Source organism: Triticum dicoccoides, chromosome 6A (genome assembly GCF_002162155.2).
Source record: "Triticum dicoccoides isolate Atlit2015 ecotype Zavitan chromosome 6A, WEW_v2.0, whole genome shotgun sequence".
NCBI lineage: Eukaryota > Viridiplantae > Streptophyta > Magnoliopsida > Poales > Poaceae > Triticum > Triticum dicoccoides.
In genome coordinates, this window is record NC_041390.1 from 423,460,940 (window position 1) to 423,483,941 (window position 23,002).

At 44.7% G+C, this 23,002-nt stretch overlaps 2 protein-coding genes and 1 pseudogene across 2 annotated transcripts; all 3 read right to left on the reverse strand.

The window, feature by feature from the left end:
• LOC119315887 overlaps positions 1–11,296 on the reverse strand; it is a 114,921-nt pseudogene extending 103,625 nt beyond the window's left edge.
• A 2,574-nt stretch (positions 11,297–13,870) lies between these two features.
• On the reverse strand, positions 13,871–20,457 carry LOC119317093 (transcription initiation factor TFIID subunit 3-like). Its single transcript, XM_037591491.1, has 14 exons — positions 20,043–20,457; positions 19,445–19,648; positions 19,187–19,368; positions 18,489–18,615; positions 18,186–18,386; positions 17,829–17,879; positions 16,986–17,753; positions 16,481–16,585; positions 16,279–16,361; positions 15,816–15,867; positions 15,618–15,686; positions 15,505–15,536; positions 14,772–14,843; positions 13,871–14,682 (listed from the first exon to the last, which is right to left on the reverse strand). The coding sequence occupies exons 1-14, from the start codon at positions 20,148–20,150 to the stop codon at positions 14,223–14,225; spliced, it is 2,514 nt and encodes an 837-aa protein (XP_037447388.1). The 5' UTR covers positions 20,151–20,457; the 3' UTR covers positions 13,871–14,222.
• On the reverse strand, positions 20,224–21,151 carry LOC119315888. The gene is made up of 4 exons (XM_037590336.1): positions 20,981–21,151; positions 20,809–20,904; positions 20,535–20,723; positions 20,224–20,379 (listed from the first exon to the last, which is right to left on the reverse strand). Exons 1-4 carry the CDS (start codon positions 21,026–21,028, stop codon positions 20,224–20,226), a joined length of 489 nt encoding a protein of 162 aa, XP_037446233.1. The 5' UTR covers positions 21,029–21,151.
• Between the last annotated feature and the right edge of the window lie 1,851 nt (positions 21,152–23,002).

Below are 23,002 nucleotides of genomic sequence, written 5' to 3' on the forward strand. Positions count from 1 at the left end.
GATCTGGATGACTCTAAGTCACAAACCGGATACGTGTATATTTTGAATGGTGGGGCAGTAAGCTGGTGCAGTTGCAAGCAAAGCGTCGTGGCGGGATCTACATGTGAAGCAGAGTACATGGCAGCCTTGGAGGCAGCACATGAAGCAATATGGGTGAAGGAGTTCATCACCGACCTAGGAGTCATACCCAATGCGTCGGGGCCGATCAAGCTCTTCTGTGACAACACTGGAGCTATTGCACTTGCCAAGGAGCCCAGGTTTCACAAGAAGACAAGGCACATCAAGCGTCGCTTCAACTCCATTCGTGAAAATGTTCAAGATGGATACATAGAGATTTGTAAAGTACATACGGACCTGAATGTAGCAGATCCGTTGACTAAACCTCTCCCTAGAGCAAAACATGATCAACACCAGAATTCCATGGGTGTTCGATTCATCACAATGTAACTAGATTATTGACTCTAGTGCAAGTGGGAGACTGTTGGAAATATGCCCTAGAGGCAATAATAAAAGCATTATTATTATATTTCCTTGTTCATGATAATTGTCTTTATTCATGCTACAATTGTGTTATCTGGAAATCGTAATACATGTGTGAATAACAGACATCAACATGTCCCTAGTGAGCCTCTAGTTGACTAGCTCGTTGATCAACAGATAGTCATGATTTCTTGACTATGGACACTGGATGTCATTGATAACGAGATCACATCATTAGGAGAATGATGTGATGGACAAGACCCAATCCTAAACATAGCACAAGATCGTATAGTTCGTTTGCTAGAGTTTTCTAATGTCAAGTATCTTTTCCTTAGACCATGAGATCGTGTAACTCCCGGATATTGTAGGAGTGCTTTGGGTATGCCAAACGTCACAACGTAACTGGGTGACTATAAAGGTAGACTGCGGGTATCTCCGAAAGTGTCTGTTGGGTGACATGGATCAAGACTGGGATTTGTCACTCCGTATGACGGAGAGGTATCACTGGGCCCACTCGGTAATGCATCATCATAATGAGCTCAGAGTGACCAAGTGTCTGGTCATGGGATCATGCATTACGGTACGAGTAAAGTGACTTGCCGGTAATGAGATTGAACGAGCTATTGGGATACCGACGATCGAATCTCGGGCAAGTAACATATCGATAGACAAAGGGAATAGCGTACGGGGTTGATTGAATCCTCGACATCGTGGTTCATCCGATGAGATCATCGTGGAGCATGTGGGAGCCAACATGGGTATCCAGATCCCGCTGTTGGTTATTGACCGAAGAGTCGTCTCGGTCATGTCTGCTTGTCTCCCGAACCCGTAGGGTCTACACACTTAAGGTTCGGTTACGCTAGGGTTGTAGGGATATGTATATGCAGTAACCCGAATGTTGTTCGGAGTCCCGGATGAGATCCCGGACGTCACGAGGAGTTCCGGAATGGTCCGGAGATAAAGATTTATATATGGGAAGTCCTGTTTCGGGCATCGGGACAAGTTTCGGGGTCATCGGTATTGTACCGGAACCACCGGAAGGGTCCCAGGGGTCCACCGGGTGGGTCCACCTGCCCCGGGGGGCCACATGGGCTGTAAGGGGGTGCGCCTTGGCCTAATGGGCCAAGGGCACCAGCCCCACATAGGCCCATGCGCCTAGGGTTTAAGGGGGCAAGAGTCCTAGGAGGGTAAGGCACCTCCTAGGTGCCTTGGGGGGAGGGAAAACCCCCCTTGGCCGCCGCACCCCTAGGAGATTGGATCTCCTAGGGCCGGCCACCCCCCCTTGGCCCTCCTATATATAGTGGGGGAGAGGAGGGACTTCATACCTGAACGCCCTGGCCTTTGGTTGCCTCCTTCTCCCTCCTCAACACCTCCTCCACCTCCATAGTGCTTAGCGAAGCTCTGCCGGAGTACTGCAGCTCCATCAACACCACGCCGTCGTGCTGCTGCTGGTGCCATCTCCCTCAACCTCTCCTCTCTCCCTTGCTGGATCAAGAAGAGGAGACGTGGCTGTTCCGTACGTGTGTTGAACGCGGAGGTGCCGTCCGTTCGGCGCTGGTCATCGGTGATTTGGATCACGTCGAGTACGACTACATCATCACCGTTCTTTTGAACGCTTCCGTGCGCGATCTACAAAGGTATGTAGATGCATCTGATCACTCGTTGCTAGATGAACTCCTAGATGATCTTGGTGAAACGAGTAGGAAAATTTTTGTTTTCTGCAACGTTCCCCAACACATTTTCGGAGAGAGAACCACCTACACTTGTGTTGAGGTCAAGATATTCCATTCCAACCACAAATCTTGATCTCTAGCCTTCCCCAAGTTGCTTTCCACTCAAATCTTCTTTCTACCAAATCCAAATCCTGTGAGAGAGAGTTGAGTGTTGGGGAGACAATCATTTGAAGCACAAGAGCAAGGAGTTCATCATCAACACACCATTTGTTACCTCTTGGAGAGTGGTGTCTCCTAGATTGGTTAGGTGTCACTTGGGAGCCTCCGTCAAGATTGTGGAGTTGAACCAAGGAGTTTGTAAGGGCAAGGAGATCGCCTACTTCATGAAGATCTACCCGAGTGAGGCAAGTCCTTCGTGGGCTACGGCCATGGTGGGATAGACATGTTGCTTCTTCGTGGACCCTTCGTGGGTGGAGCCCTCCGTGGACTCGTGCAACCATTACCCTTCGTGGGTTGAAGTCTCCATCAACGTGGATGTACGATAGCACCACCTATCGGAACCATGCCAAAAATCTCCGTGTATCCAATTGCGTTTGCGCACTCCAAACTCCTCCCTTTACCTTCATATGCAATTGTTTTACTTTCCACTGCTATACTCTTAGAATTGCATGTGTAGGTTGATTGCTTGACTTGTGCTAAGTTGCTAAAATCTGTCTAGAACTAAAATTGGGAAAAGGCTAGATTTTATTTGGTCAAGTAGTCTAATCACCCCCCCCCCCTCTAGACATACTTTCGATCCTACACAAGGCCATACTAACTGCACTGAGAAGATGTCACCAACGAGCAATGACAATGAGGTTACAACTCCTAGGGATCTGCCAAAGTCAACTACAAAAGGGAGGGCAAGGACTAGACGCTATCATTCAGCTCTTGAACTACACCCAGAAAAGAAAAACAGGTGCAGCTACTGCAACTCAGATAAGCACAATGCCGCTAGCTGCTCTATGAAGTTGGCATGACAACTAAGTGACATATAAGCAATAGATGAATGGGGGGCCATCAAAAAAATAGTTCTGGCTTTGCACTATTAGGACATGGATGGAGCTATGAAGATCCAACAACAAAAAATTGCTTTGAAAACTTCTTCTTTATGTTGTTTAAACTTAGCATCTGGCCCATTTGTATTTCATGTTAAAAAAAGTGTTGTATACTATCACTTTGCTATTATGTTAGGCTACCCTCCTACCTATTTACCTATGTATGCCTCTGTTGGCAAATTTAGACATTTAAGCATGCAACATAGTGCAAAAAGAAATATTACTATGTGTGTTGTCCTTTAGTGATTGATTGTTTGATGGTTTACCAGAACCGAATGGGACTGTGCAAGTTAATTAGTATCACTGTGCAAGTATCTTCCTTGGATGTGCAACTGTAACATCTCCAAGTACTATGCCCATGTAAAAAAGAAAAAAGGAAAATGAATAAAATTGCATCATTCTTAGGTTAAAAAACAGCCACAAAAAATACTTCAAGAAACAGAATGTGCAACCTGGGGGGAAAACCCAGGTAAAATTGTGCAACTGAACTTGTATTAGATGTAATTGGTACCATTGTGCAACTATCATGCATACCTATGGTAGCGGATAAAAGAAAGGAGCAAAAACAAAACTTAGACATTGTATCGAAGAATGTCCTTCCATGGGGCTTTGTTGAGAGGAGAGTCAACCATCTTGTAGGTCATTATCCTCCTCATGCTTAAGAATTCTTTTGGTTCATAGTTTGGCAATTGTCTCCCATTCCAAATGCTAGTATTGAACAACATGAACACACCACATTCATTGTTGTGCAAAGAAAAAAGAAAAGAAAAAACGCATTTGTTATTTGACGTGAACTGGGGCCATACTCGTAAAAAGAAAAGTAGCAGCCTTGCTTTTGCAAAACCGTGTTCTTGACCATGCAACTTTCTCCCCCTAAAATGATGTTGTTTCAAAATCCAAGAACAGGAAGGTGGCCAAGCATACATTATAGATGCTCTTTGCATCATGCAACTAGCTCAAAAAAATTGTGCAACTACCCATTGATATGTGTGCAACTGTATGAATACTTTGTGCAACTAGATGGTGTGGTTGGTGCCAAAAAACAAAAATCTGAGGTCCATGATCACAAGCCAAACTACAAAAAACGAAAAGAGGTAAAATGGTGTGCATGCATGACTTACTTCCCGGGTTGCTTGGGTACATCAATGTCAATGACCTGAAAGTGACTGATGTTATGCTTTGGGTAGTGTTGCTTCCATAAACACCTCACCGCCCCTGCTATAGTTGAAGCACAGTGCATTAAGTCAGGGTTGTCGAGCTTCCTCCAAGAATCTAGCACCTCGAAATGATGATCCCTTAAGTTGATGTTAAACACCCAGTAGTGTCTGCCTCCTTCTTGATCATTGGGATCAATGAACTCGAGCACAGGGAGCATCACCTGCACATATTTGACAGCACAGGGAAAAAAGAAGGGTAAAAAGTTGTCAAGAGCTGACTAGTGAAAAAACCAAGAGCTATGCAACAAGAAAAGTTGAAAAACACAAAGTTGTGTGGCCAGAAAAAACTCACCATATCTTGACGGTCTAGGTGATTAATCTTCTCAAATTTAGAATGTATCTCAGCAGCGTTGTATATTCCTTGCTGCAAGCATGTCTGCATTTGAAGGTATGAGTCTTAGGAAACACATTGTAAAAAGGAAGGGATAAATGGGATGTTGTGCGAAACATGAACAGCAGTTCTCATTCAACTTACTGCAACCCTCGGTGGCATGATCACCTTCTTTGAGTCCTTAGGTAGGGTAGCCCTGATTTGGATAAGAGCAGCTTCGACAACACCATTTGGTAGGCTTCATTGAGTCAGACAACTCCTTGAGGCTCACAAAGTACCCATCATATTTAATGATTTCAGGGCTGTTCGGAAAACAAATACGAGGGCAAAGAAAAAGAACAAAAATCAGGATTAACTGGTTGCCGGCAACGCGTGAAAAAAGTGAATGAAAAAATGAGTAACTGATGTTAAGGTGTGCATGCCTGATGTGCCAACTGTATAACTATTTGTTGTGCAAGTGATGTTGAATGGAACTGCAAGTACAAAAGGTATGTTGTGCAAGTGATGTGCTAACAAGAAAAGTTGAAAAACACAAAGATATTGAATGGAACTGCAAGTGATGTTGTATTGCTACTATTACATATGTCTATGACAACAATAAAAAGATGTCCAACTGTATTACCATTTTTGTGCAATAATCAATAGACATGAAGATGCAACCGTAAAAAAGACTGATTGGCCAACTAAAGAGAGAAGAGGGGATGCAGATTTACCAAAAAAATGTATCACTTTTACCTTGTTTCTACAACGTTTGCTCCAGGTAGATTCCTTACATAATAGAGGACTGTCGCATAAAGCCTGTTCACTTGTTCATTGCAAGTGAACGTCTTTGTTTTATTGTAGTCGATGTATGGAGACCTCTCGACAGCAGCTGCCTTGACTATCCTCCTTGTGCGTTTTTGCACTGGTGGGCCAGATGTGGTACTGCCGGACCCACTTGCACCCCCTAGAACACCTGTCACATCTGGGGTGGGAAACTCATCTGGAGAATCCGAAAGGATGATATGAAGTGGTGCATTCCCAGTGACCACCTTATCTGCAGTAGCATAAACTTCTCTCACAGTTGCCGAATCCCAATCATCTAACTTGCTGCTCTTAGATAACCCTGCCTCTTGTGGTGTTACTTGTGATTTGTTAGGCTCGTCCACTGTGGCAACTGGGGAGTCATCATCAAGATCCAAACCCAAGTCAAATGGTGGAGCATCGCAGAACCCATCGCCGTGATATGATCTTGCTGACGATGCTCTATGAATGGGATGCACACTGTTGTTCTCTCCTTTGACATCCTTGGGTGCATCACCTGCTGACTTGGTTCATGCAATTATGCTTGGTAGCGGTCTTGGCGGTATACACCTGGAAACAAGGTTGTAAACTTGCTCTTCTGTAAGGGTGTCATGTTGATCAAGAGCACGAAAAGTAGGCGAATGTTGTTTCTGAGCCTGCACAACATTACTGACAGCTGAGGGTTCCATCATGACTGAATGGGTTGGGGTTGGAGTTGTCCCACTGACTGTTGTTGTTGGCACAGTGACTGCTTGAGTTGGCAATGTAGTTTCTGGGATTGGCACACTGACAACCTAGGGTTCTATGGTGACTGATGGGGGTAGGACAGACACAACTCTAGATGCCTCACTTCCTCTTGCTGTTGGCATAGTGGTGGTTTCACTTTCCTTAATTGTTGATGTACTGTGCATAGTTGATGTTGTAGTTGGCCTATTTGGACAAACAGTTGGCCCACTTGAAGCTGGAGTTGCCACATCAGCTGTTGGGGTTGCCGACTTCCTACACGGCATACTGACAACTTTCTCTTGACTGTTCGATGCACTCTTAACAGCATGGCTTAGCACCTCTATTCTCATTTCTGCAAACTTTGTATCCTTGGCAAAAGACATTGTTTGTTGCTTTTTTTGCCAGGGAGTTGGCATGTTGTAGAGATGCGCTTGGCACCTACATGTGCAACGGTTGGCACCTGTATAACTGTGCTTGTCTTCTTGGGCTCTAGAGTTGGCACCTCCTTTCCCTTTGATTTATTTCCGTTCTTTGATTTTTTTTTTCTCCCATACCAGGAATCTTATCTTTTGGTTGACCCAACACTAGGTTCTTGCTAAGTGTGATGAGCTTATTGCGCTTTGGGACAGTGGGTGGGCGCGGTGGGGATGTTTCCATCCTCTTGCTACCACCTGACGATGAAGCATCTTCAAATGCAGCACCTTCCTTCATTATCTTTTCAAGCATGGATTTTGAGCCAATCCAGTCCAAACCCTTTCCTGCCTCTTCCATTTCTTTCTCAGTGCTTTGTAGTCCATCGTTTATGATTTCTTGAAAGGTATTATCCTTCTCTTTCATGTCAAAGATTGCATGAGTTTCTAGCAAAGGGATATCAAATATGTTGGGGATTGCTGGCTCTGATCTACACAAGTCAAACAATGAGACACTTTCCTCTGGCACAACTGCTTTGGTTCCAACTGATTATGGATCTTCACCCTTCTGACGCATGTCCTTTTGGATGAAAAACTGTAGAGTTACACTATCATCAATTGAGCTGCTGCTGCTGTTTCCTCCATCTTTGAAAGTGTTTGCCCTCTTTGAACTGCTGTCACTGCCACCCATACCATCTTCATCATCATCATCCTTCCCGCTGTCACCACCTCCATCAAAGGCCCCCCTGTCATCGTCGTGTGTTTCCTTGCTGTCATCATCACTGCCCCCATCCTTTCCTTGCTCATCTCTGTCAACCTTCTCGACATCCTCACCTTCCCCCTTGCCTGTTTCATCTTTTCCCTCTTCCTCTTCCACATCATCATTACCGGATTCTTCTTTGTCTTCGTTGTTGTCAGCATTATCGTCATTGTCATCATCAGCATCATCGTTGTCACTGTCATCATCACATTCTTCATCATCCCTTCCCTCATCTTTTTCCTCTTCCTCTTCCACATCATCATTGCCAGATTTTTCTTTATCTTTGTTGTTGTCTGCGTTATCGTCACTGTCATCATCAGCATCATCGTTGTCGCTATCATCGCCACGTTCTTCATCATACCTTCCCTCTTGATCCTCCTCTTCTTCTTCGGACTCATCACTTTCTTCAGAATCATTGCCAAACCCCGGGTCAACATCTTCTTCCTCTAACTCAATTTCCTTTGCAAATTCTTCTTCTTCACTTCCCTCCACCTCTTCTATTTGCTTGGCAGTAGATTGACGCTTCCGTCGCCTAGTGTGTGAGCTTTGAGCCTTTGTTTGATCACTTAACGGACCCTTGAGAGGAGACAAATCTGGTTCCTCTTCATCAAGCTTGGCAAAACCTTCGATGAAGTTGCCAAGATTGTCTGATATTCCTTTACATAGGTCATGAACCATACTTGCTAACTTGAACTTCTTCTGCAAAACATTAGAAAAAAACAAATTTAAAATTTAAAAAGGAAAAAATTGAGATAATGAAAGTATATTTGTCTGCAACTGCAGCCCTAAGTTTGGTGCAAGTATATCAAAGTAGTGTGCAACTGAGATGCTGAAAGTGTGCGACTGAGATACTGAAAGTGTGCAACTGAAGAGGGGTAAGTTAGCAGGAAGTAAAAAACAAGCATAATTTGTAGCTGGGAGTTGTGGAATATATGTAAGTGAAATCATAAGTTTGATTCAATTAGAAAAAAAGGTGACATAATAACTCTGTGCAACTCATGCATGCATTGGGCACGGAAAAGAAAAAACAACAAAAGATGATTAGTACAAGTAACACATAAAATAAAAATAGAAAACCATGATTTTTGTTCTAATAAAAAAAGTGGGTCAGCAACAATGATAACTCACATGGGGATTGTAACTCATTGGAACCTTTGACGCCACAAATGCTTCTGCCTGCAGTAATCCTCCGAAGAGTGTTGAATCCTCTTTGCTTTTATACTGCTACTTGAGCTGTTCACATAAAGAAAGGATCATTTTACAACAATAACTTCAACAAATAACAAAGTTATTGTCTAGATCTAAAAGGGAAAAAGACTACATATGAGCAACTACCACATGCCCTAGAAGCAATCAAAGTATGTGAAATTACTATGTGAAGTCCCAATGAAAAATGGGACTGTAAAAAGGGGGAAATGAATTGATCATGTGTGCAACTGCCACAAGTCTGTGTGCCAACTATCAACATAGACTTGCGCAACTATCACATGCCCTAGAAGCAAAAAAAAATAACTAAAATTACTATGTTAAGTCACAATGAGAAGTGGGGCTTTAAAGGAAAATATGAAACAATCATGCGTGCAACTGTTCATAAAGTCTGTGCGCCAACTATCAACATAGACTTGCGCAACTACCACATGCCCCTCAGAAGCAAAAAAACATACTAAAATTACTATGGAAAGGACAAAACTGAAAAGGTGGTACTGTAAACAGGGAACATGAAACAAGCATGTGTGCAACTCTCTTTAGTATGTCTGCCAACTATCAATATAGACTTGTGCAACTACTTACAGGCTATGTGAAAAAGAAATCATGTGCAATTACAGACTTTGAGCAGAATGTCCAACTCACTTGAAGTTTCCCAAAGACGCCAGGCGAAATCAAGTCCTTTTTCATTATCTTGTTGATTAGATTCTTATCATAGGCATTGGCTCGAACTTCACAGTGGCTTATTCGCACATCAACCTCGAGTGCGTCAATGTATAGAATCTGTACACGCACCATCCCCAAAAGACAAAACAAAAAAGGGGAAATAAAACATATAAGAACATTGGTGATAAAAGCACAAAAAACATGTAGAAAGGTATGTCTAACAGATACAAAACTTAAATAGAGCTCACCATCAAATGATACAGGCAATAGCAGACTGTTTGCTTGTCCTCACCCATGTTGCGGAATGCTTCATTTATGTGGTCAGCAACAAATAAGCACACATTGCTCTTCAACAGACCATCAGGTTCTAGCACAGCGCTATAGCAACGTGGGCTCAGAGAAAGACTAGTGGTGGGAGCTAAAAAGGTGCTGAAAGCAACTACAAGCCATCCGGTGAGGAACTTGTTATCAGTTATACCCTTCATAGCTTTCATTGTCTTGGTGAATTCGGTAACCGTGGGGTGTTTGGGTGGCCCAGTGTGGTTGAACATCTCATTGAAAGCCTTCACAGACTCCTTTTCAACAATGTATTTGAGTCGCGGCCCTTTGTTTGGTAAACCAAAGTTCCTATGCACACTAGTAGCATCTACTGGAATAGTTCCCCTGCCTGGGAATACCAAAGCTGAACTGGATGGGTCGTATGACTGGACTAGGAACTTCGTCAAGTCCGAAGGCAGTGTGTCTGCGAGGTTTACCAAACCTCCTAACATCTTCTCATATAAGAAAGACCTCTGAACAGGTGCCAGATCGTTGTTCACCTTCACAAACCTCCCTGGTGATACCCTAATCCTTCCAGCTTGTGAACGCCGCCGAGGAACATTTCCTTCGTTCCCTTCAACTCCAACTTCACCAACCTGAGACAAAAAAAGGGAATGAATACGGACAAATTGTGCAACTAGTGTACATACGTCTACAACTGAGCATACATAAAAAAGGAAGCAAATTTCACATAGTTGATTGTTGTGCAACCACAGGTTGATTGTTGTGCAACTATTATCCCTTATTGTGCAACTGACATGTGCACACTCTGAAATTACAAACCTATCCAAAAATGTATCATGATCGGGTGCAGCTGTGTGCTCAAATTGGTGCCAACTTTCAAATTTGACAAAGGTAGGTAAGGAGATCCCAAAATCTATCATAAAAGAAAGACTAAAACACTAAACAGCACTTTTTAGATTTGACATGGTAGTATACAACACTTTCAAAATTGCACCACAAAAATGTAAGGCAGAAAAAATGCTGGTTAAACACAGTTGCCAAGTGTATGCATTTCATATGCAACACTAAATAGCAGAGGTGCCAACTAGTACCAACAACCTGTGCAACTGAAAAAGAAAAATGTACAAAAAAGGTACCTCATTAGCTTTTGCAGAGGGTGGGCCACCTCCATCAGAGGACTTGCCTTTTCCTTTTGTTCTGGCTCGCTTTGCAGCACGGGATGCAGTACGTCCTCCACCTACAAAAAAACAATGATGCCTCATGTTAGAAAATCATGAAAAAAACACAGAAAAACAAAAACAAAAAATATTGAATTTCTTTTACATAAACTCAAAATTGTTCATTACGTATTCAAAATTTATAGGAATAAAATCGGGGAAATGTTAAAGTCTTCGCTAAAAACTTACCCCTACTTCATCACCATCATCGGGGTCGGTACCAACACCCCGCTGAGCAGGCCTTTTCCTGTTCCGCCGTGTATACTTTGATGCAATCCTCTGCATGGCTCAAAAGAACAAAAACCAGAACAAAACCCAAAAATCAAAAACAGAAAAGGAAAAAGAGAAAAGAAAACAAGCACATATATTCGATCATATTTGCTCCGTTTTTGAGCTTGTAGAAAACAACCTCTTCCCCAGTTCCACCGGCATCTCCCTCTTCAACCATTGTCACTGCAAAAAAACAGGTCCCCACAAAATCATTATAATTGCACACACACACACAAAATGTAACTTAAAGCACTAACAAAAACTTGTTAAACAAATGCACAAAAACCAGGATCCCACCACTAAGACATTTCAGAAAAATCTTGTGCCAACTGGACCCTGGTTTCTCCAAACATTGACCCTGATTCTGCCAACTGAGATATGGTAATGCCGAGTGAAAATGCAACTATTGAATCTAGATCTGCCAGCTAGGAACTGGTCCAATGCCAAGTATAAAACCTGCAGAACATAGATACTGAATATGTGCAACTATTGTACCTATAACTGCTAAAAATGTGTTTATGGCAGTTGATGTGTGCAACTGATGTGTACAACTGATGCACCTGGAACTGCCAATTGGGTATCTGGACAAATGTCAAGTAAAAGCACAACTCGTTGTGCAACTTCTATTTGTGCAACTGCCAACTACAAGATACTCGTTGTGCAACTGGGTAATGAAAACATTCCCTGTGCAACTACTATAGTGTAATTGCCAACTGCAAACAATTCATTGAGCAACTGGGCATGAAAATCAAACGCATTCAATGGCCATGGTGAAAAAATCTACCAACTAAAGGACCACCTAAAAATGCAACGGTACCTAAGGTTTCAATTCACTTGTGCAAAAGGAACACGGACACTAGATCTGCTGCTGGCGCGGCCTCCCTCGCTACAGGCACGGCGAGCGACTCTAGCGGTCGCGGCCTCCCCCACTACAGACGGAGCGAGAGCGCAGCGGGCGCGGCCTCCCCCGCTACAAATGGGGCGAGAGCGCAGCGGGCGCGGCCTCCCCCGCTACAGACGGGGCGAGAGCGCAGCGGTCGTGGCCTCTGCGGCTACGGGCGCGGCGACAACACAACGGCGCGCGGCCCACACGCGGCGAGCGAGTCTAGAGGGCGCGGCCTCCCCCGCTACAGACGCGCCGAGAGCACTGCGGTCGCGGCCTCTACGGCTACCAGCGCGGCGGGAGCAATATGAGCACCGTCTGTCCACGCTATGGGCGCCGCAAGAGCGCTACGGGCGTGGCCTCTCCTGCAACGAGCGCGGCGGGAGCACTACGGGCGCAGCAAGAGAACTACGGCCGCGGCCTTCATCTGTACGGTACCGCGGGAGAAGGAGCGAGCAGTTGAGCAGCGAGCGTACCTCAATCGGCGACGAGCACCGGGTGCCTCCCACTGCTACGCCTCCGCCTCCTACGCACCTTTCAACGGCATCGACGGGCGAGATCCAGCACCGAGCCTGGCGAATCGGGAGGGGGGGAGAGGGAAAAGGAATGAGACGAGGACGATGCTGTAGTGAGGAGGAAATGGCACGAAATTCGAAACTGCCCATCGCCCCCACTACTTTGCCTACGGTCACCAACTCCTATGCCTACACAGTCAATGACAAGGCGGGCCCACCGGATGGGTGCGCACCGCACGCGTCAGCATGACCGGGCCAGGTGTGCGGAATAAGCGGGCGGGGGAGAAACCGATTAGGTACCACCTGGCGGGCGTGGGCGTGCGATCGCACGCGATCGGACGGCTCGAGCCACGGCCGCTCGAGACAACAAGCAGGCGCACGCGCACTTATATGTATTTAGGATTTATAAAACGACCACCACGCAGGCATAGGTTAAACGAGGGCTGCGGCCTAATCCCACTAACTCGTTATTTGCAGGGATGCAGATGCAGCCTAATCCACTTGATTCTTCTGTTTCTAATTCTATTTTGTCTGCTTGAACGATTAGGAGACTGGAACCACTGCGAGCAACCCTCGACGCGTTTCAAATTCTTGGTGGCCAATGGAATTCAAAAAGCGATGAGATGATGTTACAGTTAGTACTCCCTCTGTTCGGAATTATTTGTCGTAGAAATGAATGTATCTAGACGTATTTTAGTTATAGATACATTCATATCCGAGACAAGTAATTCCGAACAAAGGGAGTACCTTTTACAAGTGTGAGTTGACCACTAGTGGACTTTGGATATGTTTCGATGGTGGAATTGTTGACCCGGAAGTCACGTGAGAAGGGACGACTAAGTCTATAGTAGTAGTACTACTTCATCGCTTGTACATCGACTGGGTACACGAGGAAATAGTAGTCTCTACTCTGATAAAAATTTGACAGGTGCGCAGGAGGGGAGGAGATCATACTTGCAAGGCAGGAAGGTCCTGCCTTGTTGAATCACGTTGTAGAGACATCCGTGCAAGTCAGTGGGCGATGCTCAAAGTGCAAAACGTGCACTTGCCCACCAACATCCGTCGGCTAAGTCTCTGAAGATAGAGAGATAGGCAGCAAAGAAATGCTGGAGAGCATGCACGCGTGACATGGACGTGAACCACTGTCATTAGCAAGGCACTGCAAAACATAAGGTAAGTATAAACAAGGAGTACCACTGATGAATTGATGATGGTACAAGCATCATCTCTCCAATCCAAAACAACATGCCGTTGGTTGTGCTCCGGTCAGGACGGTCAACCCTGCAAGCAATGCACACAAAGGATAGACAAAGAAAAGAAACCGGCACATCTGCCAGAAAAAAGCGCGAGTCGATGACCAAATATATAGCCTATATAAATAGAACATGAATAAGCTGGCTACAACAACATCCGACACAAACTAGATGTTCCCTTGAGGCTCTGCAGCATCACATCATGCATCCCACAACACAAAGTCACGACTAAACATTACAGCTACTGCAGATGTTTCCTGCCACAGCCACAGCCCCCTAACTACAACAGACACGGACAATGACAATGGTGCCCAGTCAGCAGACAGACAAATTCAATAGGTAAGGTAAAAAACAAAGACGACCAAGGAGTTTACAATCCATACAACGGTGCCATGATGAGAGCGAACCCATTTACAGGGGAAGTTCACGGTTGGTTGGTTGGTTGGTTCAAGCCTAAGCCTTCCTTCTGCGCTTCTTTCCAGTTGAAGACGCCCCCTTGCCAGATGCCTCCTGCTCCATTTCAGATGCCTCAGCCTCTTCCTTCTCCTCCTTCTCCTTCCGCTTCTCTTGAACAGATCCAGATCCACTACCCGCCACTGGAGTACTAGTGGCAGCGCTTTTTGGTTTCCGCCCAGGCCTACCCTTCACAGATCCATCGCCAGATTTGCTCCCAACCTCCTTCAGCTTCTGGTTGCTGCTGTCTTTAGCTAAATCATCCTTCGTCTTGTTAGCTGATCCAGTGGCTTTCTCCTTGCCTTCTTTCTTAATCTCAACAGCAGTTTTAGGTGTCCCCTTGGCATCCTTGACAGCAGTTTTCCCCTTTGATTTGCTGGGAGTTGTAGACGGTGTGCCACCATTGTTGGGGCGCCAACCTTTCGGACGGCCCCTTTTCTTTGGAAGCTCCACTCCGTCACTGCCACCATGAGAAAAACATGTCTCAGATGAGCTCTACACAAACAAGTCTCAGAAATAAGGCTTCTTCTATATGTGTCCATTACTAACCTTTTAGGTGTTTCTATTTTCTCTTCCTTCACTGGCAGCAGCGTGATTCCTCTCCCTTTTCGGCCACGGCGCCTGCTTGGAGAAATCAGTAACACGAATTTAACAAATGACCTCCTTGGGATTAGGGCAGTGCACAACAACATATCTAGCTTTGGTCAAACACATCAAAATTAACAGTGCTCAGAACTGGGGCCACTGGCCGTTAGTAAGGTGAGCTAGGTTTGTGGTTTCAATTGGCCAAGGACAAAACTTTCCCTGATTGTTTAAGATTTTACTGGAATCGATAGCAATTCCACAATGGAAGATTTGTAATCTGATTATCATGCTGCCAGTACCGCATCCACTATACACTGTATTGTTAGTCGACTTCGCGAAGTCCGCTAGCACTGGAGTGATACTATCAAATCAACACAGAATAACAAATGCTCAGCATTGATAGACACGATAGACAGGAATCAGGTTCTATATAAGTGAATATAAGAACTTGCACCATGCCCGCGAAGCTTGGTTAGATTTAATGAAATTATGCATATGAGCAGTATTCTCAACATAGTGACATCAACGCCTACAATAGTGACCCTGTCAGGTTTGAGTTATTAGCCGCTTTAAGTGCACTTGTGCATATTGGTTCTCAATACAATAGGATTGCATGAATCAATTTAGCTACTGGCAAATTAGACAGGCAATTTGGAAGCTGCAGGTATACAAGAATGATGAAAATGATTTTACTTACTCAGATGGTACATCAGGAGTTTTGCCTTCTTCCTGCAAAAATAACAGTTACTCAGAAACAAGGGAATAAAACATTGTCCTAACATTATCATGAGGTGAATAACATGTGCATACCTCACTGATGAAATCCCATTTTTCATCCCTAAGCAGCAGTACCTCTACATCTCCATCATCATATGCAACCTATGCTCCAAAAAGCACGAGAGCCAAAAGAGAAAAGGAAAAAAGAAATTGAACAATGGACTTTGAATCAAAATTAGTGCTCCATGTAAACCAAATAGCCACTGCAGGGAGATAAAACAGTGTACTGACCTTGTGCCTTTTGGAATGGGTATCAAATGAGTCAACAACACCCTTGTAAAACCTGCAAATATAAATAAAGGCTTTCAAAACCTAATCTAAAATGAATAGCAAAATAGCAGGGCACCAAAATGCATCAGCCAGGTAGATCCATCAACAACGAGCCGAGATGGCTCAAGTTTAAACAGCAAACAGACTTTCCAAAATCTGAACGAGAATATTAATTTATGTGTCATTTGATGAAAGGAAGTCGAAGCATCTATGCTGTAGATTTAGAAGTGTTCAACATAACAAGGCATACTGTAGTCATAAGAACTGAGCTAATAATGGCATGTAGTATCTCTACAACTATTTCATTTAGGTTAACAGTGTACTAGTAACAACGACTAAGCCTTCTACAATTGGAGAATCCAGGAATTGATCATCTTAAGGACAGGCTACATTCCAGACGCATGCAATATTCACCCCCACTTACATCTCATCGTCTGGCCACCATACTTTGATCCTTGAACCAACTAGACTTCCATCCAGACCTTTGTCCTTCCTTGAGCGAGGAGTCTAACAAGAGCGTAAAAGGTTTAAGTATCATATCATTTGGATAAAACAAACATAAGCTGTGTTTGGAATTGCGGTGGATTATGATAGTTCCATTTGCACATGTGACTAAGAATGAATACCTCTTCAGTATCTTGTTCACGCTTCCTCTTCACCACATTATTCTCCCCACTTTGACCCTTGGTTCTACCTGACCCCTTGGTCAGAGACTTCGGAGAGACCATTTCCTGTATTGCAATGAAACAATTGGTATATGAATCAGACTGTTATGAACAACTAAAGTATGATATCACATTTACTAAATTCAAGTTGAAGAGTCATATGAATTGCTGATTTCTCATGCCACTGAGCTCTAGATTAGAACTTCCAGCAAAGAGAGCATATCATATCAGCCATTGAACCACAACAAATTACTGATATGATATACTAGCATTAACTTAAGTACAGGTAATTTAATTATATTAGTAAAGGACAGTTTTGAGGAACATACATGAAATTAAAGTTGCAGGATACACAAAAATATAAATTCACAGAAATTTATAAAGATCGGATAATGCAGGCAAAGAACTGTTAACAGCAGACGCCGTGAATATGTGTACAAAAATCAACAACTGGTAAGAAAATAACCTTTAGAGTCATATCCTTGGTGGTGTCCTCCTCAGAGAGGACTTCTTCCTTGTGCTGTTTCAAACTGGGTTTTTGCTGCTTCTTTGATGATTCTCCTTCACCAGTCTTTTTTGTGGAAGCTTTGATATCATCCTTAGCTGATCGCTTTGTTAACTTCCCAGTTGAATCCATAGCCTCCTCAGCCTTCTTCAAATCTAAATCTGAAGATTGGTTATTTCTAGCAGCCTTTTTCTCTGATGACTTTGGTCCAGGAGGTCGGCCTCGTTTTGGCTTAACTACATCGGGTGTGGTATCAGCACGCTTTGGTACATTATCAGCCACTCCATTGACTACCTTCTTGTCTGCAGATAACTCTCCAGATACTACATGAGCTTCTTTGTCAACATCAACATTAGAGTGTGGAGTAGCCACAGACTTGCAGGGTTTGAGCTTCAGGTCTTTGTCTGAATCAAGATCAGATGGCTTCTTGGGCTTTGCATCAACAGGTTCTACACCATCATTAGCAGATTTCAACTGATCAGCATCTTTTGTGTCTTCAGGCTGTTCAGGCTTCCCTTTTGGTGACGCTGATCCTTTTGGTGACACCGGTCCTTTTGGAGACACTGGTCCCTTTGGAGACGCTGATCCCTTTGGAGACGCTGATCCCTTTGGAGACGCTTGTCCTTTTGGAGAAAATGGTCCTTGATTAGCCTCACCATGATCAACCAGAGTTGCACCACTACTAATAGCAGTAGTCGGAGTACCATCTTGCTCCAGTTTTGAAGATTCCTGGAAATAGAGATGTGTTGCTGTACTATCAATCATTTCAACAAGGGATCCCCTTCCATGGGTATAGAAACATACCTGAGGCAGTTCATCAGAAATAGTCCTTTCCGAAAGTTTGCCATCATCCACCTGAATGTGAAAACTCAAAGGTATGAACAGGTGCATCCACACAAACACCATACAGCCAACATATTATCCTTTTCAGGGATCAAATGAATTATTTGTTAAGTATTACTCAGATCAGGCTGTTAAATTCATCGTACATGCTAAAACAAATCACAGTTTCATCATCCATGTGACCCCTCTCAGTCTATTCAAGAGAACTGAGAGCATTTATGAATTACAGACACATCAGACAACATACTAAGATATTATTATAAGCATGATGATTTACACCTATAATAATAGTTACGACATGCAAGTAATATTACTGACCGTGTCCTTTCCAGAAGGATCAACATTGTTGTCTTCCCTGACAACCTTATCACCTTCACAAACCAGCGTGACAATTTTGCTGTAGTCATCCAAGGGAGTGCCTTGAACTTGAAGTAACTGCAGGAATATTGGTTTTAGCTTCCCATCTTCACATGAGCTGATCACCTTCTCTGCAAGTTCAAAAGATGCTGGAGACGTTTCCTGGGAACAAAAAACAAAAAAAATTAGTATATGTGAACCTCCCTCCTTGCTTGGGCAAGGTAAATCCATATTATCGGCATGAAGAAAGTTGAAATGATATACCCTCTCCTCATTTCTAGCCTTTTGAAGAAGATACGATGCAAGCGCTGTCTGTATTTCTTCACTCTCATCTATTACAAGTTTCATTGTTGTTACCATAGATGATATGACAATTTCTGGTTGGTTTGATCTGAACACAGGATGACAAAAGGTAATTTCCATTAGAATCAGTCCAGAAAAATACGGTGGGTACATCTAAAATGATAATGTCTCACGTACCATCATCATGTTAATTTAATTGAACAAACATATCAATGTAAAAGAAAGTGCATCTCTTTTAACAATTATTACAATTACCAGGAAGGGGAATGCAGCATTTTCCAACATAAAAAGGCAATGCTAGCAACTTGCAAAGCAACAACCGCTATAATATTGGCAGCTTGGTGTGAGTTTAATGAGTTTAAATAAATAAAGTTATAATCTTCTTTTAGCAAAAACATTGAATAAGATACCAGGATCTGATAATTCTACTAGATTGTTAAGAAAAAGGGTACATAGCAGGTACAGCATATTATCTAAGAATTTGTCCATTAAGAACACATAACAAGAAAAGAAAAAACATTTTAGGCAAGTAAAATAACACCTTAGACATGTCAGGAGAATAGCAACATAGCTTAGCAAAACTTAGTAAACATACCCAGAAACTAGCAAGAAGTAGTAATAGATAAACTTAAGGTGAATAACGAGAAGTGGCTTCTTACGTCACAGTTGTGAAAAAATGGTTAAACATCTGCAGAATCAGATCATCCAACTCAAGGTCTAACATGACCACACACGACCGGACCTTTGCCACAGTCTCGAGAATTGAAATCCTCCTTGCAAAGGACGGGCTCTCAATATCATCTAAATTCTGAAAAGTCCCCACAATTATGGAAAACAAATCCTGACAAAGTAGACAGCACAGGTCAGGATACAGGGTAGAGAATAAATAAATCTTATAATCAGGAAAGACACAGTACCCTCATAATATTGTCATCATACGGAGCCTCGGGTGCAGTGATCCTTGTAACCTCAGATATACAAGATGCTATAGCAAGTTTGACCTCGGCATTAGGGTGAGTCAAAAGTTCGTTCTTGATCAGGGCATCCATTGCTGGGCGAACAGCAGCAAATGTGCTTGCTGCAGGTGATTGCTCCACTCTCAACAGATATTTCTCGATGTCCTGCATATAGAAAAAGATCAACTTGTTAAATCACATGAGCAAGTTTAAGCTATAATGGCCGCTGACATAATCAGACTCGGCAGTTACTCCAATTCTGAAGAGCAGGGTGTATTTCAAGGAAGCTAACACCTCTATCTAACAATAGATACATAATCATGTACATATAAGTACCCAACAATAGATGACGCTCTACCAATGACTGAAAACACTCTCCTTTTATGCCAGGACCAAGAATTAGACAAAATCAAGAGAAGCAACGACTAGGTAAACATAAAGCTTATTACAATCATCCGAAAGCCATAGATACAACCACGACGACAAACCCTACAGGCAGCCGTAACGGACACAGAAAACCAAATAAGATAAACACACAAAGTTGAGAGAGAAGGCTCACGTAGAGGAGCTTGAGCAGGCCGTCGGAGTCGTCGGGCGCCTCCTGCAGGCGGGCGCCGACATCCTTGAGTTGCTCCTCAAGGTCGCTGTCCGCCCCGTCCGCCGCCATTTGAGGCGCCGGGAGGGCCGAATCGGGGCGCGGGCCGCCCGGATCGGGGCGCCTGCCCGGAGATCTGCAGCCGCTAGGGTTTCCCCGCGCGGCGCGGTGGGGGCAGGAGGACACGGCGTCCCTCCCACGCGAGGGGCGAGGCTGGAGGGGGCGAGAGCGGGGTGGCGGTGGACGGTGGTGGTGGAGGTGCTGACGAGGGAGATTTGTCCCGCTCCCAACCCCCCGCTCCCTTTGCACGACGAGACGCGATTTCGGTGCGGCTCTCTGTGGCTCGGCCTTGCGAGGGGGTGGTGGAGTGGAGCGGTGTTTGGAATCGGCGGGCGATTTATGGGGGGGTTTGGGCCACTTCGGCGCGGGCGCGGCCTGCCAATTTTGCCCACGGACGCGTCGGGGGCGATCCTGCTCCGCTTTTGGGCGGCCTTGCGTCCGAGCCGGAGCCGCCGCCGCCGCGGGGCAGTGCACGCAGCACCCTGGGGAGATCTCGGCCGTCGCTTGCTTGGATCCGGCGGCCCGATGGTTGCCACGCCCCTCGCTCTGGCCGATTTGGCAATTTTTCCTAGGTTTTAGCCCCTCCTGCACACCAAACCATCAATCAACAATAACAAGGGGCAAAAATGTGAATTTCTTTCCTCAAAAACAAGGGGCACAAGATGCAAACCATGGGGGTGGAAGGTTGCTTGGAGCGGGCGCTCCGACGATTGCCACGCCTCTTGCTCTGGCCGATTTGGCAATTTCCGCTAGATTTTCGACCATCCTGCACATCAATCAACAATAAGAAAGGTCAAAATTTTGTTTTTCTTTCCCAAAAAAGAGGGGGCATAAGATGCAACCATGGGGGTGGAAGTGCGAGCCACAGCGGGGCGGTGCCGCCTTGGCATCACGGCGGCACTCCGCCAACTGGAAGTGACAATCGATCTTGAAGTCGTCGAAGAAGATAAGGTGGAGGGGGCGAAAGGCGAAAATAACACTAACGAGGAGAAGGATTGTGGCGAGAGATGGAAGACGACGGTTCGATGAATATATGTACAGAGAGGGGTGAGGCGTGATTACGGGATTGTCGCATCGAGCGGTTGCTATTGTTTGGCGTGAGAAGTAATGACGCGCTATAGTCGTGTCTCGTACAAAACGTGTGATATGTAAAATACCTAGTATGTCACGATATATCGGTTGATCTATGCACGAAAGAGAAGAGAAGGCGACGCTTTTAGGGCATCTCCAAAGCGAACCATCAAACAGCCTGCAACCGTCGGTTCAGGCGTGTTTAGCCGTCCAACGCGGGCATGTATCAGTCCGTCGAGCGGTCCAGACGTACTTTTTTCGACAAGCTTGAGATAAACCAAGAGCTTTGCGGGAGTCCAGACAACAACCACGTGTTGGGGAACGTAGTAATTTCAAAAAAAATCCTACGCACACGCAAGATCATGGTGATGCATAGCAACGAGAGGGGAGAGTGTTGTCCACGTACCCTCGTAGACCGAAAGCGGAAGCATTAGCACAACGCGGTTGATGTAGTCATACGTCTTCACGATCCGACCGATCAAGCACCGAACGCACGACACCTCCGAGTTCTGCACACGTTTAACTTGATGACGTTCCTCGAACTCCGATCCAGCCGAGCTTTGAGGGAGAGTTCCATCAGCACGACGGCGTGGTGACGATGATGATGTTCTACCGACGCAGGGCTTCGCCTAAACACCGCTATGATATGACCGGGGTGGATTATGGTGGAGGGGGGCACCGCACACGGCTAAGAGATCCAAGGGATCAATTGTTGTGCCTCTAGGGGGTGCCTCCCTCCCCGTATATAAAGGAGTAGAGGAGGGGGAGGGGGCTGGCCACCCTTGGCACGCCCCATGAGGAGTCCTACTCCCGATGGGAGTAGGACTCCCCCCTTTTCATGTTGGAGTAGGAGAGGAGAGGGAAGGAGAAAGAGGGAGAAAGAAAAGGGGGGGCGCCGCCCCACTTCCTAGTCCAATTCGGACTTGGGAGGGGAGGGGCGCGCGCCTGCCCCTTGGCCGACTCTTCTCTTTCACCAATTGGGCCCATGAGGCCCATTAATCCTCCGGGGGGTTCCGGTAACCCCCCGGTACTCCGGTATATATCCGATAACCCCCGGAACCATTTCGGTGTCCGAATATAGTCGTCCAATATATCAATCTTCATGTCTCGACCGTTTCTAGACTCCTCGTCATGTCCGTGATCACATCCGGGACTCCGAACTACCTTCGGTACATCAAAACACATAAACTCATAATATAACTGTGACGCCCGGGTAATTAAGCTACAGTGCTCCTCTGCTAATGATGCCACGTCACCTCAATTATAGTTGCTAATCTCGAGTTAGTTCGAAACCGATTCAAATTCAAGTTCAAAATCAGGCAAACAATAAAAGTCTTCAAATTTTAAAACTAAAATGTTCGGAGTGAACAAAATAATGCACAGGTAATTATTGTGGGGAAACCACAATTTTATAATATGTTAAAGGCTCTAGAGTAATTAAAACAGCAGATGTGACAATTAATTAAATGCCTTTTATAATTAATAATAATGCAAACTATTTTTATTAGGTGTCAAACTTTTTGGGGCAGTAGAATAAATTATAACATTAATTTAGGAGTTGTATTTATATTTTATAAAACAAAAGTTAAAAGAATAAAATAGAAAAGAAAATAGATAAAGAAAAGAAAACAGAAAACAAAGCTAAAAAAACATAAAAATAGAAACACCCCCCCCACGCTGGGCCGAGCGGCCCAGCTGGCCTCCGCACCAGGCCGCCCCACGTCCCAACCGGCCAGGCCGGCCCACCCCGGTTCCCCCCCCCATAACCCCCTGGGCGACCGAACCCTAGCCCG

What these genes read in the sequence shown, in the direction of transcription:
- LOC119317093 (XM_037591491.1), bottom strand. Translation starts at nt 20,150, where the DNA reads ATGGCGGCGGACGGGGCGGACAGCGACCTTGAGGAGCAACTCAAGGAT. An exon ending in AATGGGATTTCATCAGTGAG is followed by an intron (nt 15,537 to 15,617) that starts GTATGCACATGT and finishes TTATTTTTGCAG; the next exon opens with GAAGAAGGCAAAACTCCTGA. An exon ending in ACTCCTGATGTACCATCTGA is followed by an intron (nt 14,844 to 15,504) that starts GTAAGTAAAATC and finishes TTCTCCAAGCAG; the next exon opens with GCGCCGTGGCCGAAAAGGGA.
- LOC119315888 (XM_037590336.1), bottom strand. Translation starts at nt 21,028, where the DNA reads ATGCCAAGGCGGCACCGCCCCGCTGTGGCTCGCACTTCCACCCCCATG. An exon ending in CTCGCACTTCCACCCCCATG is followed by an intron (nt 20,905 to 20,980) that starts GTTGCATCTTAT and finishes ATTGATGTGCAG; the next exon opens with GATGGTCGAAAATCTAGCGG. An exon ending in AGCAGGATCGCCCCCGACGC is followed by an intron (nt 20,380 to 20,534) that starts GTCCGTGGGCAA and finishes CGTCGTGCAAAG; the next exon opens with GGAGCGGGGGGTTGGGAGCG.